General features: G+C 37.9%; 1 protein-coding gene across 1 annotated transcript in view; it reads right to left on the reverse strand.

The window, feature by feature from the left end:
- Positions 1–19,141, reverse strand: part of CCDC178 (coiled-coil domain containing 178) — a 585,948-nt gene that overhangs the window by 469,389 nt on the left and 97,418 nt on the right. Inside the window, exon 11 of the mRNA XM_006835132.1 lies at positions 11,533–11,716. Within this exon, the coding sequence (XP_006835195.1) occupies positions 11,533–11,716 (184 nt within the window). The remainder of the gene's footprint in view (positions 1–11,532; positions 11,717–19,141) is intronic.

Consider the following 19,141-nt stretch of genomic DNA (forward strand, 5'->3'; position numbering starts at 1 on the left):
AGTGAGGATGGCACAGGACCGGGCAGTGTTTCATTCTGTTGTGCATAAAGTTACTATGAGTCAGTACAGACCTGATGGTACCTAACAACAACAACGAAGTCTTTCTATGTTTGGCTTCTTTCGGTAGCATGCTGCTTTTGAAATTAATCAGCACTGTTGCATATTATTATTATTATTTTGTTCTTGCTATAAGTAAGTGGAGTCCTAGTGTGGCACTGCGGGCTAATGCACTCAACTGCAAGGTTAGTTTGAACTTCAAGGTCAGTGGTTCAAGCTCACCAGCTGCTCCTCAGAAACCCTATACAAGGTTGCAATGAGTTGGAAATGACTCAATGGCACTTAACAACAGCAACAATAAATAAACAGTGATTCATTATGGCTTTCATTTGGATTTTGCCAATATCTAGTGATAGTGAGCATTTTTTCATGTGCATATTGGGCATTCCATATCTTCTTCTATGTAGTGGCTTTTCAAATATTTTGTCCATTGTCTATAGTTTTATTTTTCCTGTTATTATTCACTTGTAGGATTCTAGATGCAAATTTCTATCAGATAAATCTTTGTATTTTCTTTCATCCTGTGGTTTCTTTTTTTAAAAAATTAATGTCCCATGTCTTTTGTAACCTGTTCAGAATTTTCTTCTATATTTCCTTCTAGAAATTGAATAGTTTTATCTCTTCCATTTAGTTACATGATATATTTCAAGTTACTATTTGTATGTGCTGTGAGTTGAGAGTAAATGCTCTTTTTTTTTTAACTTCAGAAAAGAGATACTATCCTTTCTCCATAAAACTTCATTTGCACCTTGAGCAATTGTATGTAGGTCTATTTCTGGACTCTGTAATCTGTTTATTGATGGGTAAGTCTATTTTTACATTGAAACCAAAAGGCTTTAATTACTGTTGCATTCATTATATTAAGACTGAAAATTGTGTAAATGCTAGCTCTTCAAATTTGTGTTTTGCTTGGTTGGTTTTTAAAACTATTTTTACTGTCCCAAGATTCTTGCTTTTCATATTCAAATTTTAAAATCAGCTTGACAATTTAATCATGACATTTCTCAAGGATTTTAATTGGGACTGCATTTCATTTATAAATCAATTTGGGAACAGTTGTAAGATAACAATAGGGAGTCTACTAAAATATCAAGTCTTTCCATTTACTTAAAATCTTCTTTATTTCCTTAAGCAATGGTTCGTATTTCTATTGGGTTGTTGTTGTTAGATGCCACCGTTCAGTGCCAACTCATAGGGGCCCTAGGTACAACAGAATGAAACACTACTCCGTCCAGCAGCAGCATCACATGCTCTGCTATGTTGGGGCCCGTTGTTGAGATCAGTGTGCCAATCCATATTGCTGAGAGTCTTCCCCTTTTTTACTGACCCTCTAATTTATTAAGCATGATGTCCTTCTCCAGGGACAGGTCTCTCCTGGTAACATGTCCAAACTACATGAGAAAAAGCCTCTCCATACTCACTTCTAAGGGACCTTCCATTTTTGTACTTCTTCCAAGACAGACTTGTACATTCCTCTGGCAGTGCATGGCATATTCAATATTCTTTACCGTAATTCAGAGGTATCAATTCTTCTCCAATCTTTCTTAATCATTGACCAGCTTTCATATGCATATAAGGCAATTAAAAGTACCATTGCTTGGGTCAGGTACACTTTAGTCTTCAAAGTGACATCTTTGCTTTCTACTATTTTAAATAGGTATTTTGCAGCAGATGTTCCCAATGCAATATAGTCTTTGATTTTTTTTTTTTTTATTATTGTGGTTGAGTGAAGGTTTACAGACAAGATCTTCAGTCTTGCATTCAACAAATAATGGTGCACTTTGTTTCATCTCAATGATTGGAATCCCCTCCATGGAACAGCAGTCTTCTGTTTCTTGGTGGTGACTTCCATCCACCTTCCCTTCCACCCACCTTCCCATCCCTGCTCACCACTGTCCTTAGGTACATGTTGCCCCTTTGATTTTGAATGATTGACTATTCCATCATTCACAATGAGCACATCTTACTAGTTTTGTTGTTCCCCTATATGCCTATCTGCTTTAATCCATTGACGTTCAATGTAATTATCAACAGCTATGAGTTGAATGCAGTCTATTTTGCTGTTTGATTTTTTGTGTGGTGCTGCTGGTTTCTTCTGCATGCTTTTCTGTGCTAAGTTCATTTTCTGTGTGCTTTGTCTTTTCAGTTTCTTTGAGATTATCCTGTACTTTATTGATTTCTTCTCCAGTTTAAAACAGTCTGTTTTAACTTGAAATCTACCTGACCTCCTCAATACCTGGAAATTTGTAACTATACATTTCCCTCCCTTTGCTATGTAGTTGTCCTGATCGTAGACCGACATCTCAGATTCCCTATTTTCAGTCTGTAGTTTTGTTCTACTCTGGACACTTCTATGTTGTTGTTGTTAAGTGCCCTCAAGTCAGTACCAACTCATAGCAACCTTGTATAGGGTTTCCAAGGAGCAGCTGGTGGGTTGGTTCTACCACCCTTCTGGTTTGCATTCCAGTGATGAACCTACAGTGCCAACCAGGAGTCCAGACACTTCCATATGTGGACTGACTTCTGGATGGTGTTGCCCTGTACATCAGTCTCTAATTGGTGTCTGCTCTTGTTGTTTCTCAGTCCAAAGAGCCACTTTAGTATCTTTTGGAGCATTTACGTGGCTTTTAAAAAGTCCTTTAATTTCTGTTTATCCTGAAATGTAATAATTTTCACCTTTATATTTGATGGATGGCTTTGCTGAGTATATGATTCTTTGTGGACAGTTTTTCTGTTTCAGAGTTTTGTATATATCTCCCCATTAACTTTTTGCCTTCATGGCTTCAGCTGAGAAATCAAAGCTTAATCTTATTAGTTTTCCTTTGTAGGCAACATTTCGTTTTTTCCCAAGCTGCTTTCGGGATTCTTCCCTTGTCTTTGATTTTGGAGAGTTTCATTATGATATGTCTTGGTGTTTTTTATTCTAGGGTCTATCCTGCTTGGAGTTTGTTCAGCTTCTTGAATGCTTATGTTCTCGTCTTTCGTGATATTACAGAAACTTTGTTCCAGCAGCTCTCTGATGATTTTTTCTGTGGTTTTCTTTGTCTCTTCCTGTTCTGGAATTCCACTCACTTGTAGGTTATTACTATTCATGTTGTCACACATGAATCTTAGGCTCTTTTTGCATGTTTTCATTGTTTTTTCTGATTGTTCTTCTAACTTGCTAGTATTAAAAAAATTACCTTCCATTTTACTAATTCTGTCATCCATTTATGCAAATCTACCCCTTTGCCTTTTCAGTGTATTTTCTTTTTGTGATATCTTAGTATTAATCATTTGGATTTCTGTTTGCAGGCATTGCATTGTTTCCTACAGCTTATTTATTTTGTTTGATTTTTTTCCTGTAGCACTTTTCTGAATTCTTCCTTGTTTTCTTTGAACTTTTTATCAATAGTTTGAAGAAACTCAAGCATGAATACTTTTTCAGGTAGTTCCAGTACCTCTTTTTCCTCAGAAACATTTTCTAGCTCTACCTCTTTGTTGTGTGTTTGAGCTACTATGTATTGTTTCTTTATGTGAACAGAGATTATCTGTTGTTTCTGAGTGATTGTGCTATCATTGGATTTGTATTAAGTTGATGAGTATATGTTGGTGCATTCTTAGGCACTCACCAACTGCCTTCTGGTGGGCTTGTTCAAGAGATGCACTTGTGCACCATTCACTGGTGTTTGTGAAGTTCAGTTCTGGATGATTTTAGTTGACATTTGTTGTTGTATTGCCCAATTGGTGGGAGTTAAGGAAGTTGCAGCTGTGGTTGGGCTGTATAGCCACAGTTGCTGTCTCATGTCAGGTGAGGCAAGAAGAGAAAACACTTCCACAAGAGAAAAGGAGGACAAAGAATAAAACTGCAAACAGAAAAAGTGGGGGTGGGGAGGGGAGGGAAACAATATAAAAATAGTAAATCATCCAGGAAACAACAGCAGAAAATTAAGCATAATTCTGTAGTGCCACCTTATGGACTCTTGCCTTCACAACTGCCTGAGAAATTTCAAGATGGTCCCACTGTGCCTATCTGATCTATCACCAGTCTTTTTCTTTTTCTTCTCCCTTTTCCTTGTCCCCAAAAGTCCACTGCTTGTCGGACAGAGCTACTGCTCTCACAGAAAAAAGTGGTAAAAATAGAGAAAACAAAAGGACAATGCCAAAAAAGGAGAGTTGATCATGTGGCACTGCAGAATAACCACTCGACCACTAGCCACAAGGTCTCTCCTCGGAAACTCTAAATAGGGTTGCTACAGATCAGAACAGACTCAAAGATATTTAACAACACCAATTCTCAGTTGGAGGAAAAAACGCCTCCCTCTTTATCATCAAGAGGAGGGCCAATATTTCCACAAGGTCTTTGTCCAGGAACTAAATGAGAAAGAACTGCTTGGCTGTATAGAATGCATTTGACAGGGAGCAAGTACCACCTAATAAGGCCGGAAATTGTAGAATTAGGTGTCATTGCTGAGAAACCTTGCACAACTGATGCAGAAAATGGTTATGCCTCACAGAGGAGCCTTTGGACCCACACCACATGAACCTTGTTAATACAGATTTTTATGGCTGGAAGACTGCCCACCCTACTGTCGGCCTCATGACAACACAGGCAAACTGTCAATCGAAAACATCAGCTGGGGCCAAAGATCTCCTCTGTGAGCTGGGGATGTGGCTATGGAGTGACCTTGTCAGATAGTAAATGTTCTGAAGTCTGATCATTTAAGAAGCTTGAGTCCTGAGTCAAAATCATTGTGTTTCAGAATTACTCCTGACAAACAATTCAAGACTGATTGCGACTAGGTTTCCAGTTCATACATGTACAGGTTTAATACAAACAAAACATGTTTCTGCAATTAGTGTGGATGGCTGCAGACAAGTTTTCTCAGTAGTATACTTGTCTTAGTCTTGTTAGGGTACTTTAGGAAAAAGAAGAAAAAAAAAAGGATACTAAAATAAAAGTGTTATGTGAAGATCGGGTATCTGATTTTTCCATAATTTTTTTTTTAGGCAAGACAAAACATAATGGGGGGTAAATCTTGTACTATCTACTCAAAATGGGGGCTTTGAAGGAGATCTACTCAGCCAGTTAAATTCAAGGCAGTAAGGGCAACTCAGATGGTTACAGCAACTGGTTTTGGAGACTCCAAAGGATTCATCTTGATAGATTCTCTTGAAGGACACAGGACAACCACAAGGCCTTATTAGAAATTTTAAGACAATTGAAAACTGTATTGGTGAGAAGGCACCCAGACGTTTGCACCAAGGAATTTTTTTGTTTTTGTCATGAAATGCACCTGCTCATTCTTCAAGGAAATGAAGAGCTGCCCTATAAGAATTTCCTTTTAGAGCCCTGATTTTGCCCTTTAAGATTTCTTTTTGTTCTCAAAACACAAATAACATTTCAAAGGAGTAAGATTTGTGTCCTTTGAGAAGATGCAAACTGCAATTTTGATGTGGTGTAAATGGAAAAGTATGGAATTCTTCAGGGCAGAGTTAAAGAGACAGAAACATCACCTTCAAAAGTGTATGTTGATCTTGTTATCGTTAAGTGCCATTGAGTCGATCCCGACCCATAGGGACCCTGTATAGGGTTTCCAAGGAGCAGCTGGTGAGTTTGAACCACTGACCTTGCAGTTCAAATGGCTTTGGAGTCTGGCACATTAACCCACAGCACCACACCAGGACTCTCAGAAGTGTATAGTCGACTACAATTCGTCTTCCCACTTGAAGATCAGCAACACAACTTTCCCCAGTTGTCTAAGGTAAAAGTGACTAGCGCGGCAATTAATATGTTTTGTTTTCCAGACAGATAGATGTCTAGTCTACACTTTCAACAGAAACTCAAATTTGAATAATATCAATGGCATCCTCCTCGCTGGACCTGGCCAAGATATTGTCTCACAGGCCAACACAACAGAGAATTAAACCCATGCTGAAGGGGCTGGCAATCGACCTACATAAGGTACAAGGCTCGTCCCTCTCTGTTAAATTTTGAGGCTACATTTGGAAGCAAGCTATTCTCAGTCTAGTAAAAACATTGCCAGAGATCCTACCTCCCACATCAGTAACCCCTGTTGTGTTACTCAGTACGTAAAGGTAAGCATGAATTTATTTGTGCTTACATATTAATCTGTAATGAGCAATTTCACATTTTTTACTACATCAAAGATTCTGCTCCTAGTTATGACTGGCATTTGCCCCACAGCACCTTCCTACAGAATCAAAGCCTCTTTTCAGATTTACAATCCCTGACAGGCACGGCTGATCCAATAAGCAACATTAGCATGGACTGACTTGTGCTTATTAACTAATCTTTAGTGAACAGCTTCACATATTTTTCACCACATCATGTGAAATTACAAAATTGTTCACTACAAATTAGTAAGAAAACACAGTCAGCCCAAGTGTACCTTGTTATTGGGTAACCTGCCCTTCTTGGTAACAGACGCCCAAAACTTGGTAGGATCTGCTTTCAGCCCAGATCCATTTGATGCCAGCAATAATATAACTCATTCCACATCCTCAATTGAATTCAGCTTGAACCTCTGGCAGTTCCCTATCAATGTACTATTACAGACGTTTTTGAACTATCTTCAGCAAAGTTTTACTTGCATGCAATATTAATGATACTGTCTAACGATTTCTGCATTCCCTTGGGTCACCTTTCATTGGAATGGACACACATATGGATTTCTTCCAATCAGTTGGTCAGGTAGCTGTCTTCCAAATAACTTGACATAGATGAGAGAGTGGCTCCAGTGCCGCATCAATTTGTTGAAAGATTTCAATTTGCATTCCACCAACGAGATGGATTGGCCAACTGGTAGCATTGATGGACTCATGCGTGGCAACAGTAGTGAGGTTGGCCCAGGATCGGGCAGTGTTTCATTCTGCTGTGCAAAAGGTCACTATGAGTCAGTACCGACTCGATGGTACCTAACAACAACAGTTCCTGGCGTGGTGTTCTTTGCCAATGTCTTCAGTACACCTTCTATTACTTCTTTCAGTATCATTGGCTCTTGATTATGTGCTACCTCCTGAAATGGTTGAACATGGACCACTTATTTTTGGTACATTGACTCTGTATTCCATCCATCTTTCTTTTTAAAGCTTTTGTTGTGAATTGAGTGATAGTTTACATAGGAGAACATTGGTTTTGCACTCATCCTGTCATATTTTGTTTAACTGCAGTGATTACAATCTCCTCCATACATCATCATTTAACAATATTTGATTCTATTCCCTCTGTTTTTGTTTGTTTGTTTATTATTTTTTAATGTACAGAAAAACATTCAGGAATAGAAAATCATTTAAATAACCAAAAGGCACATTCTGCAAGTCTGCCAGCACATAGCCTTTCTCTTTCCATGAGTCTAGAGTCCTCAGCTGTTCTATCTCTCCATGCGATCATCTCTGCCTTCATCTCTGGTGTCACTGCTTCTCTGGTTAGGGTCTCACATTCTGCTCATGCTCTTCTCCTTTGATGGTCCTAGCGTCCACTGTTTCTGGACTGTAAGATTAACTGCTCTCCCCTTTATGTTATAAAACTTCTACCTTTAAAGTTGTGATAATTGTAATTAGTCATTTTAAAAATTACTCACTATTGAATCGAAAGAATCCTATCCCCCATCTCCTTTTACCAGACCCATCTAGATAAGATGAAAACTATTCAGTGGGGTTCTACTACTCCACACACTGTGAAACTAAACTCCCTCTTGAAAACTTGTGAGCCAGCCACTTCGTGCCTTTATAGTCCCCACCCCATTTTAGGTAGTCAATGTCTATCAACCCTGTATACCAAGAGGATAAGCTTGATCCTTGATGTGAAGTCTCCTTCCCTCTCAGTTGGTGTTTTGAGTTACTACGTCTGTAAATATAGGTCAAGGTCATCAAATTGTAGCAATTTATACTTGCTTTCTTTATCAAATTTCTTTATGTTCCTCTAGTTGAGCTCTGGTCACCAAGCCATCAAAGTCAAATGGGTACTATCTGAAAGTTTGGGTGTTCCTTTGGGTCTCTCCCCTGTTTCGTATTCCTTTTTTTTTCTTTTCTTTTTTTTTTTTTTTAATGCTTTCTGCATCATTCAATGTTTTTCCACAGAACTCATCAATATTGCAAGTCAAGGCTTGGATTTTTTTTCAGTTCTCTCAGTATAAGAAATGCTGACCATGTTCTTTCCTTTTGGTTTTCTAACTCCAGATCTTTGTACATTTTGTTATAATATTTGACTTTGCCTTCTCAGGCTGCCCTTTGAAATTTTCTATTCAGCTTTTTTACCTCCTCATTTTTTCCCCATTTTCTGTAGCATCTCTACACTGGTGAGAAAGTTTCAGAGTCTCTTCTGACATCCATTTTGATCCCGTTCTTCTTTCTGGGCTTTTAATGACCTTTTGCTTTCTTCCTCTATGATGTTCTTGATGTCATCCCACAACTCTTCTATTCTTCTCTAATTAGTGTCTAATGCATCAAATCTCTTCTTGAGAGTTCTCTAAATTCAGGTGGGATATATTCAAGATGACTTTTTTCCCCCTTTAGCTTCAAACTGAACTTGCATTATGAATAATTGATGGGCAGTTCCATAATAAGTCCCTGGCCTTGTTTTCAGGGATGATTTGTAGCATTTCCATCATCTCTTTCCACAGATGTAGTCAGTTTGATTTCCATGTGTGCCATCTAGTGAGGTTCATGTGTACAGTTGCCTTTTATTTTGTTTAAAACTCATATTTGCAATAAACAAATCATTGGTCTTGCAAAATTCTATCATGCAGTCTCCAGCATCATTTCTGTCACCAAGGTCGTATTTTCCAACTACTGATCCATCCTCTTTGTTTCCAACTTTGCATTCCAATTGCCAGTGATTATCATTACATCTTAGTTTCATATTTGATCAATTTCAGACTGAAGAATATAGTGTAAGTCTTCAATTTCATCATCAATGAATTTAGTGATTGGTACATAAATTTGAATAATTTTATTAAGTTGTCTTTGTTGTAGACATATGAATATTATCCAATCATAGTCAGACAGAGATTTATTTCAAGATAGATCATGAAATGTTCTTTTTTGATGATAAATGTGATGCCATTTCTCTTCAAATTGTCATTCCAGGCATAGTCAACCATGTGAATATCAGATTCAATATGGCCAATATCAGTGACTGTGTATTCCTTCAGCTCAGCTAGGATAGTGATGTTTATACATTCTATTTCATTTTTGGCAACTTCCAATTTTCCTAGATTCATACTTACTACATTCCATGTTCCAATTATTAATGGATGTTTACAGCTGTTTCTCCTCGTTTTGAGTTGCACCACATCAGCAAAAAGAAAGTCCCCAAAACTTTGCTCCCTTCATGACATCACGGTCAACTGAACTTTGAAGAGGCAGCTCTTCCCCAGTCATATTTTGAATGCCTTCCAAGCTAAAGGATTCATTTTCTGGCACTATATATAACAATATTCTGGTGATTTTATAATGTTTCAATATTCAATAGTCTGGTTCTACCTGAGAGTGTTCCACTGGTATTAATAAGGTTTTAAGTGGCTCAATATTCAGAAAGAATCTGTGTCTCCTCTTTCCTGTCTGGTTTCGTCTGGAAGCTCATATGAAACTTATCCAGCAGGTAGGTGACCCTGCTGGTATTTAAAACACAGGCGGCATAACTTTCAGAATCACAGCAACACACAAGCCACAACAGTACAGCAAACTGACAGGTAAGTGATGGATGGAAGCAATTTGGTTTGAAGAATTCAATGTAGTTTGTGACATCTATGGGAAAACATGTGAATGATACCCAGGATATCCTGTGAATGGAAATAATACTACACATTATGAAGTGACCCTATAAATCAATGATGATATCTTTACTTATTCTCTAAATGACATTGGTAGATTAATTATTAGTCACAGGGCAATACATATCAGTTTTTTAAATTATATACAACACTATAGGGTTATATGTAAAAACAAAAATAAATATGAAGCGGCACCCTGGTGGCACAATGATTAAGCACTTAGTTGCTAACCAAAAGGTCAGCAGTTGGATCCCAACAGCTGCTCCATGGGAGAAAGATGTGTCAGTTAGCTTCTGTGAAGATTTAGAGCCTTAGAAACACGATGGGGCAAGTCTATCTTGTCTTATAGGGTTGCTGTGAGTCAGAATAAACTCACCATGGTAGTGGGTTTTTGGAAATCATGTTTCATATATATACATACATATATATATTTTTTAATGTTAAGTTTTACTACACACAATTTGTACCTTACTCTATAACACATAAGAATTGGTGAATCGATTGAATACTCATTGGGAGAAACATAAGTGTGTTATATCAGATAAATTGAACAACTGGGCTAAAGTGAGGAAAACTCAATCTGTCCATTCTCAAACATTTATTGGTAGACAATGCACATGTAATAAATGTAAATAGCCCAAGGGAAAGTCTCTGCTGAAGTTCATGATAGACAGATCTAGCACATAGTATACAAATTATAGTATATATTTTCCAGTCAATTATATAACCATAAATCTTTAATATGAATATTTCAAAGATTGGAAATGTGTGATGGATGAAATCAGTCTGTTAAAATAGTTCTGCACATATAGCAAAATGGGCTGAATTTCCATGTCTCCATGCAAAAACAGTTGACAGTGGCTATTAATCTTATGTATCAGGACTGGTTAGGATCATGTGAGCAGTTGTTTCTACTACATTGTGGTCTATAAATTGCTTGGTGCTGTGAAAGCCAGTAATTTCCAAATCTAATGTAGATCTTACTTAACATAGAGTCCAAGGGCCCTTCTTACCATTTTCTTTTCCTACCGTATGCAAAAACTTGTAATTACTGTGTGTCATTGAATTTGATTCAGACTTAGAACAGTCCCATAATATAGAGTAGAACTGCTCCACTGGGTTTCCGAGGCTGTACATCTTTACTGTAAAAGCAATATCTTTCTCCCAGGGAGCATCTGGTAGATTGGCGTCATCAATCTTTCTGTTAGAAACCATTTACTTACCCACCAAAGTTTATAGTATGTATTAAATGTGTAAGATAAGGCTAAACTGCACACCACTCATCTCATGCTCTAGGTAGTTTCCGGTCAGTAATGGCAAAGTAGACACAAGGCTGATTAGCCCCTCATTCTATTCTATTCAGGCTGGGTCTCTGGAAAGAGATGATTTTCTTTTGATTTTACAAGCATTTTTGGTTTTGTGTTTAAGATTGGTGTTGGTAGTGGTGTGCCGTGGATTCAGTTCCGACTTACAGAGACCCTGCAAAGGACTCCCGAGGCTGTCAATCTTTATGGGAGCAGAAAGCCTCATCTTTCTCCCACAGAACGGCTGGTGGTTTCAAACTGATGACCTTGAGGTTAGCAACCAAACTTGTAACCACTATGCAATCCATTAAAATAAAATCTATCAAGATTACATCAATAAAATTCAGGTTTTTGTTTGTCTTTTCAGAAATAAGAAGAGCATAAAGATACATAACCTTGAATTTTCTTCTCACATCTGCCACTTTTCCTTCCAATTCATCTGTTTTAAATTTAGTGAGGTGGAAAATAGCACCGATGTTATAAGCTTCCTTGTATAGATGTTTAAGCATTTCGCTATTTTTTGCCTTCAGTTTCAACAAACTTTGAATTTCCGATTCATGTTCTGATTTCTTCCTTATACTGTAAAAATAAAGCAAAAATATCAATATGATTATTTCAAAAAAGGCAAAAAATACACTTAATAAAGATAAAAAAGAATAAGATCTAATTTTTATGGTAAAAATTCAAAATCACCAGATCTATAACTAAAATTGGAATGTAAAGAATGGTATCTTGTAGGAGTCCATGTCTTTTTCTGCTTCTCCTGTTGGTTACTCCTAATTGTCAGGCTCTGTCCAAACTCAGAAAGGTTAAGAACAAATCTCACAAGTCCTGATACTTAGCACTGAGAACAATTAAATTCCCTCTGATCTCCATGAGAATACATGGAACGTTCAAGTGAGACTAGAATCAAAACATGTATTAGAGAAGGGATTCTTAATTTCAGTACAATTGGCATTGTTGATCAAATAATTATTTCTTATTAGGACTAGCCTGTGCTTTGCAAGGTGTTTAGTGTTAGACATTCAGTGTCTTTGGCATCTGTCCACAATATACTAGTAACTCAGTTTCAGTTGTAAATCAGTTGTGACAATCAAAAATATATCCAGACATTGACCAAGTTTCCATGCTTGGGGTGGGGATGGGCAAAACCATCCCATGTAAGAAATACTTGTTTAGGGCAGACTGTATGCTGCTGTGAAGTGCTGTTGACTCAATTCCAACCCATAGTGACCCTGTATAGGGTTTCCGAGGAGCAGCTGGTGAGCTTGAACCACCGACCTTGCAGTTCAAATGGCTTTTCAATCTGGCACATTAACCCATAGAACCACATCATAAGACCTGTGAAATCATTTCATCTGGTCCTGCTAAGACAACCACAGTTCCAGCTATCACATTGTTGTTGTTGTTAAGTGCTGTTACATATATTCTGACACACAGCGACCCTGTATAGGGTTTCCTAGGAGCAGCTAGTAGGCTTGAAGCATTGACCTTGTGGTTTGCAGTCCAGTGCTCAGCCTACAGAGCCATACCAGGAGTCCAGCTATCTCATTAGAGGTAAGTTAATTAAATGTTTAACCAAATATAGCAGGTTAAGTTGATAATTTTGTATGACCTTCGAACGATATTATAAATATTCAAATGTCTCTTGGCAGAAAAATGGTTTCCCACCCCTGGTCTAGGGAATCCTTCTAAACCCTGGCTTCATAGTACAATTACCTACAAAGTGTCATTGACTCAGTTCCAACTCATAGCGACCCTGTATATGGTTTCTGAGAAGTGGCTGGTGGGTTTGAACAACCGACCTTATGGTTAGCAGTGCAGTGTTTATCCTTCAGTGGCACACCACCTTCAGAAATTCTCATTTAATATGTCTGGAGTGAAGCATCTGTACTTTGGGGTTGCTGTTAGTTGCCTTGGAGTTGGTGCCAACTCCTGGTGACCCTATGCACTACAGAATGAAACACTGCCCAGTCCTGCGTGCCATCCTCACCACTGTTGTTATGTTTGAGTTCATTGTTGCTGCCACTGTGTCAATCCATCTTTTACTCTATTTTTTTTATCAAGCATGCTGTCCTTCTTCAGGGAGTGATCCCTCCTGACAACATTCCCCCAAAATGAGAGTTTAAGTCTCACTATTCTCACTTCTAAGGAGCATTCTGACTGTTCTTCTTCCAAGACAAATTTGTTTGTTCTTCTGGCAGTCCATGGTACTTTCAGTATTCTTCACCAACACCATCATTCAAATGCTTTGATTCATCTATGATCTTCCTTATTCATTATCCAATTTTAACACACATTTTTTTAAACATCTAGGATCACTATGAATCAGATTCCACTTGACTGCACTTAACAACAACAAAGGTGATTTTAACTTGGTGAAGTAAAGGGAAAAAAAAGGGTAGGTCATCAGTGAGATGGACCGACAAAGTGGCTGCAACATTGGGCTCAGATATGAACTTGATGGCACATAATAACAGCAGTTTATTTTACAATGTAACAAGGATAAAACTTCACTAAATGTGTATCTCCTAATAGGGTATTTGTGATCCACATTTATATCAAGACATATTAGATTTGTGTCCCCAAGTTTTAACACATTTAAAACAAAAATACGTATGGGGAAAAGTCTGCAGTCACATTAAAAAAAATCAATTAACATGTTATTGGAATCATTGAAAATGTTTTAAAACCACACAGTGGGTCAGTAATGGGGATGTATATTTCCCATGCTTCTTTACACTGAGAGAATTTCTCAGTTTTACTGTAAAGGAAGCAATGCTTCTCTAATTTATGGATTAGCTATGATCAGGAAGTAACAGTTTTATCATTCATATTTGCTAATCTGATTGTTTACTTACACAAATATTTTCCTGTGATTCAATAATGTGTCATCTGTATATCACAGATTGTTAGTGCACCTTCCTCCAATCCTGAAATCTGCTCTTCTTATAGTACAACTTTCTAGATTATTTGTTCATCATACAGTTGAATAAATAGGGTGAAAGGATACAATCCTGACGCCCATCTTTCCTAGTTTTAAATTACACAGTATCTCCTTGATCTATTTAAATGACTGCCTTTTCTTCTATGAACAGTTTCCACATGAGAACAATGAGCACAATGGAATGTTCTGGGTTTCCTATGTTTCAAAATATAATTCAGAATTTGTTGTGGTCCACACAAGTGAATATCTTTGCATAGTCAATAAAATACAAGTAAACATCTTTCTGGTAGCCTCTGCTTTCAGGCAAATATTCACCTGACATCAGCTATAATCATATTCTTTTTTCCACATCCTCTTCTGAATTCATCTTGAATTTCTGGCAGCTGACTGTCAATGTGCTGCTGCGACCATTTTTGAATTCTCTCCAGCAAACGTTTACTTGTGTGTGATATTAATGATATTGTTTGACAATATCTGCATTCTGCACCACCCCCTTTCTATGGAATGGACACAAATATGAATCTCTTCCAATAAGTTGGCCATGTAGTTGTATTCCGAATTTCTTGACATATATTAATGGCCACTTCTAGTGCTGGATCAGTTTGTTGAAATATTTCAATTTGTATTCCATCAATTTCTGAAGCTTGTTTTTTCAATGCTATCAGGGTCACTTGGACATATTTCTTTATTACTACTGGTTCTTGATTATATATTACCTTTCGGAACTGCAACTATTGTACATCAGCCAATTCTTTTTTTTTTTTTTTTTTGTGAACTGAGTAATAGTCTACATGGGAGAACATCGCTTTACACCATCGTTTCATTGCAATGATTATAATCTCCTCTGTGCATCATCATTCAACAGTATTTGTTTCCATTTCCTCTGTTTTTATTTTTTTGGGGGGGAGAGGGAGGGTGATGTACACAAAACACTCAGGAATATATAATAATTTAAGCAACAAAGGGGCACATTCTGCAAGCCTGCCTCCTGGCTGCCAGCACTCAGTTCCTCTCTTTCCAGGAGTCTAGGGTCTTGGTTGCTCCCTCTCTCCATGTTTTCATCTCTGCCTCAATCTCTGGTGTTGCTGCTTCTCTGGATACTACATTTGTACTCTTCTCCCTTGATGGTCCTAGGGTCCTCCATTTCTGGACTGTAAGATTAACTACTACCCCGTTTTTGTTACAAAATTTCTACCTTTACAGTTGTGACAGTCACAATTAGTCATGGTAACAATTACTCACTATTAATCATAAGAATCTTATCCCCATCTCTTTTCCCCAGATCCATCTAGACAAGATGAAAACTATTCAGTAGGGACTCTACTTCTCTCGCATACTTTTAAGCTAAACTTCTTCTTGTAAATTTGAAAGCCAGTCACTTCATGCCTTATTGGCCCCTCATTTTAGGTAGCCAATGTCTAAGTTGCCTGTCCCTATCTACCTTACACACAGTGGGGATAGTATTGATCCTTGATGTGAACATGCCTTCCCTCTATATTGGTATTTTGAGCTACTATATCCATGAATATAGGCCAAGTTCATCAAACTATAGTAATTTACCTTCATTTCCTTTAACAAATTTTTTTTTTTTTTTTGTCTTACTCTAGTCAGGTTCTGATTATCAAGCCATCAAGGCTAGGTCAAATGGGTACTATCTGCAAGTTTGGGTGTTCTCTGTGTCTCCCCTCACTTCAAATCATCTTGATGTTTCACTCTCAGCTCTAGCCCTCTGTGGCTATGTCCTTATCCATGGGTTCTGGAGTCCCCAGGTCTCACCACACTTTGGACCAACCAGACCTTCCTCTTCTCTATCTCATCTCCATGTCAGGAGCCTATGGAACATGGTTGAACTCAGCCTATTTCTTCATCGCTGCCTTTCCTCCTCTTCCATTTACCAGTAGACCAATGTGATTGCCAGAAAGCTTACATGCCTGCTCATGTGTTACCTATGAGTTTCAGTCTTGGAGGGGGGTTTGTTCTGAAGAGACTTGATTGCTTGCCTTCATGGCTTCTCGGGGAATGACTTGCTTATTCTTGTAGTTGTTGTTGTTGTTGTTAAGTGCTGTGGAGTTGGTTCCAACTCATAGCGACCTTGCACAGGGTTTTCGAGGCTGTAAATCTTTATGGGAGCAGAAAGACTCATCTTTCTCCCGTGGAACCGCTGGTAGTTTCAAACTGCTGGCATTGCGGCTCGCAGCCTGATTCATAACCACCATGCTACCAGAGCTCCTTTATTCTTGTAGTAGCCACAGCCAATTCTTTTTGGTAAAGTGATGCTGTATTTCTTCCATCCTTTTTGGATGCTTGCTGTGTCATTCAACATTTCAGTCATTGTTGTCATGCTGTTAGGTATTATTGAGTCAGTTCCAAATCATAGTGATCCTATGCACAACAGAACAATCTCAAAATCTGTGTTATGCTTGAGCCCACTGTTGCTGCCACTTTGTCAATCCATCTCACTGAGGGTCTTCTTTTTCACGGATCCTCCACTTTTCAAAGTATGAGGCCCTTCTTTAGAGACTGGCACCTCCTGACAACTTTTCCAAAGTAGGAGAGACAAAGTCTTGCCATCCTTGACTCTAAGGAGCATTCTCATTGTACTTCTTCCAAGATAGATCTGTTTGTTCTTTTGGCAGTGCAGGGTATTTTCAATATTTCTCTCTAACACTATCATTTAAATGCACCAACTATTCTAATATCTTATTTGTTGTCCAACTTCCACATGCATATCAGGCAATGGAAATACTACGGATATTTCAAGTCAAGGATATAATGTTTTCTTTAGTTCTTTCAACTTGAAAATACTGATGATGTTCTTTCCTTTTTGTGTTCTAACTCCGGTTCTTTGTACAATTCATTATACTATTTTACTTTGTCTTCCTGAGAAGACATAAGAATAAGTTTTATTTTTATATTGTAACAGAATGAAAGACTAAGTATATAAAGGCAAATGAGGTTGCTGGTAGGAGAAAAAGGTAATTTCCATTTGATTTCATGTGGCACTGTGGGATAAGCACTGGACCGCAAGGTTTAAAATGGAAGGTCGATGGTTCAAATGCACCAGTCACTCCTCTGAAACACTATACAGGATCACTATGAGTCAGAATTGACTCAGCAGCACTTAGCAATAACAACATTCTCATTGAATTTACTGGACTATCATTAGCTTAAGAAAAGGAAGATGTGGATTTTAGAAATGAAGAGAGAGGAAAAATGTGGAACATTTGTCAGAAATAACTGTATTTTCTAGAAACTTCTTGGCCATGCTGGAAAGCACTTGAGATTTGGGGTCAGAGATTTAAGTTCTACTTAGAAGCAGATTTACTGTGATGCCAATAAGTTTAAACATAAGGCCCCTAAATGAGGGAAGCCACTTATCCTTTAAGTACTCCTAACAGTGTTTTCACAAGGTCATTTGGTTTTATATACTTTGCAAATGTAAGGCATTTTAACCACAATTGAATAGGACCATTCTCTCTTTCTAATATGATATATCCTCGGTGTTGTTGCTGTTAAGTGCTGCTGAAGTTGGTTTTGACTCATAGTGACCCTGTATATGGCTTCCTGGGAACAGTGGTAGTTTGAACAGCTGACCTTTTGTTAGCCGTCCAGTGCCGTCCAGTGCCACACCAGGATTTGAAGTGTCTGTTGCATTCTGTGTTCATAATCCTATATTCTTTCATGGGAAAATTAATATTGTAAAAGCTTTTAGAGACTCCACTACTTTCATAAAGAGTCACCACCAATCCAGGATTCACTCCTGGTGAGATTAAATTAGCACAACTGTGTTTTACATGAGCCACATAAAGTTGATAGGATATTGGTGTAGATTAGCTTGCCAAAAAGTTTATTTCACAAGTAGGGATTTCTAAGACACAGAAACAAGATATTAAAAATTATTTGAATCAGCGATTATTTTTATGTAATAGAGTTTTATTCTACAAGAAAGAAAATTCAAAAAAGGTGGAATAGACAGATGATGAATTACAATAGACGGCCATCTAAAAGTATCAAATAACTGAGTATACTAATAGGGTAAAGGAGCTCTGGTAGTGTAGCGGTTACAAATTGGGCTGCAAACCTTAATTAAGGTCAGCAATTCAAAACTACCAGCTGTTCCATGAGAAAAAGATGAGGGTTTCTACTCCTGTAAAGATTTATAGCCTTGGAAAACCTGTACAGGGTCACTAAGAGTCGGAACTGACTCCACGGCACATCACGACGAAGACGGCCATGACTAACAGAGTAAAATGAAAAGGGATGTTGGTTTTCAGAAAGTGTATGCATGAAATTGAAAATTGACATCAGGAAGTGGCTTCATTATTGGAATTGACAAGATACAGGGTAAATGTCTAAAAGAGTGAGTGAGAAAGAGTATGACAGGAAAAATATTGTTGTGATCATGGAGGTCTAAGAACTGAGATTCTCAGCTATTGCACAGACTGAATACTGATTGAATCCAATTCACGTTTTATTTGCCTCTGTAGAGGAAGAGGGGATCTTTGGGTAATGCAAATGGTTATCATGCTAAGCTAAAAATCTGAAAGTCAGTGCTTTGAATCTGCTTAGAGGTGATTCACAAGAAAGACTAGATAATCTATATTTGAAAGATCACAATTATTGAAATTTCTCTGTGCAGTTCTACTCTGAAGTTTAGGGTCACCATAAGTCCAAATTGATAGAGAAAAAAGGAAAGGGCAGAGAAATTTCTTTGCAATTTTGATTCATTAAAAAAGTGATCAGGCATGTTGTTGTTGTTGTTGTTATGTGTCTTTGAGTTGGTACCGACTCATAACGACACAATGCACAACAGAACAAGCTACTGCCCAGTCCTGGGCCAGCCTCACAATTGCTGCCACGCTTGAACCCATTGATGTTGCCACTTTGCCAATCCAGCTGGCTGGGAGGTTTTCCTCTTTCTGTCTGACCCTCCACCTTAGCAAAAAAGAGATCCTTCTCCAGTGACTGGTCCTTCCTGACAATATGTCTGAATTATGAGAGATGAAGTTTGGCCATCCTGGCCTCCAAGGAGTACCATGGCTACACTTCTTCCAACA

This window comes from Chrysochloris asiatica, unplaced genomic scaffold (assembly GCF_000296735.1).
Source record: "Chrysochloris asiatica unplaced genomic scaffold, ChrAsi1.0 scaffold00015, whole genome shotgun sequence".
NCBI lineage: Eukaryota > Metazoa > Chordata > Mammalia > Afrosoricida > Chrysochloridae > Chrysochloris > Chrysochloris asiatica.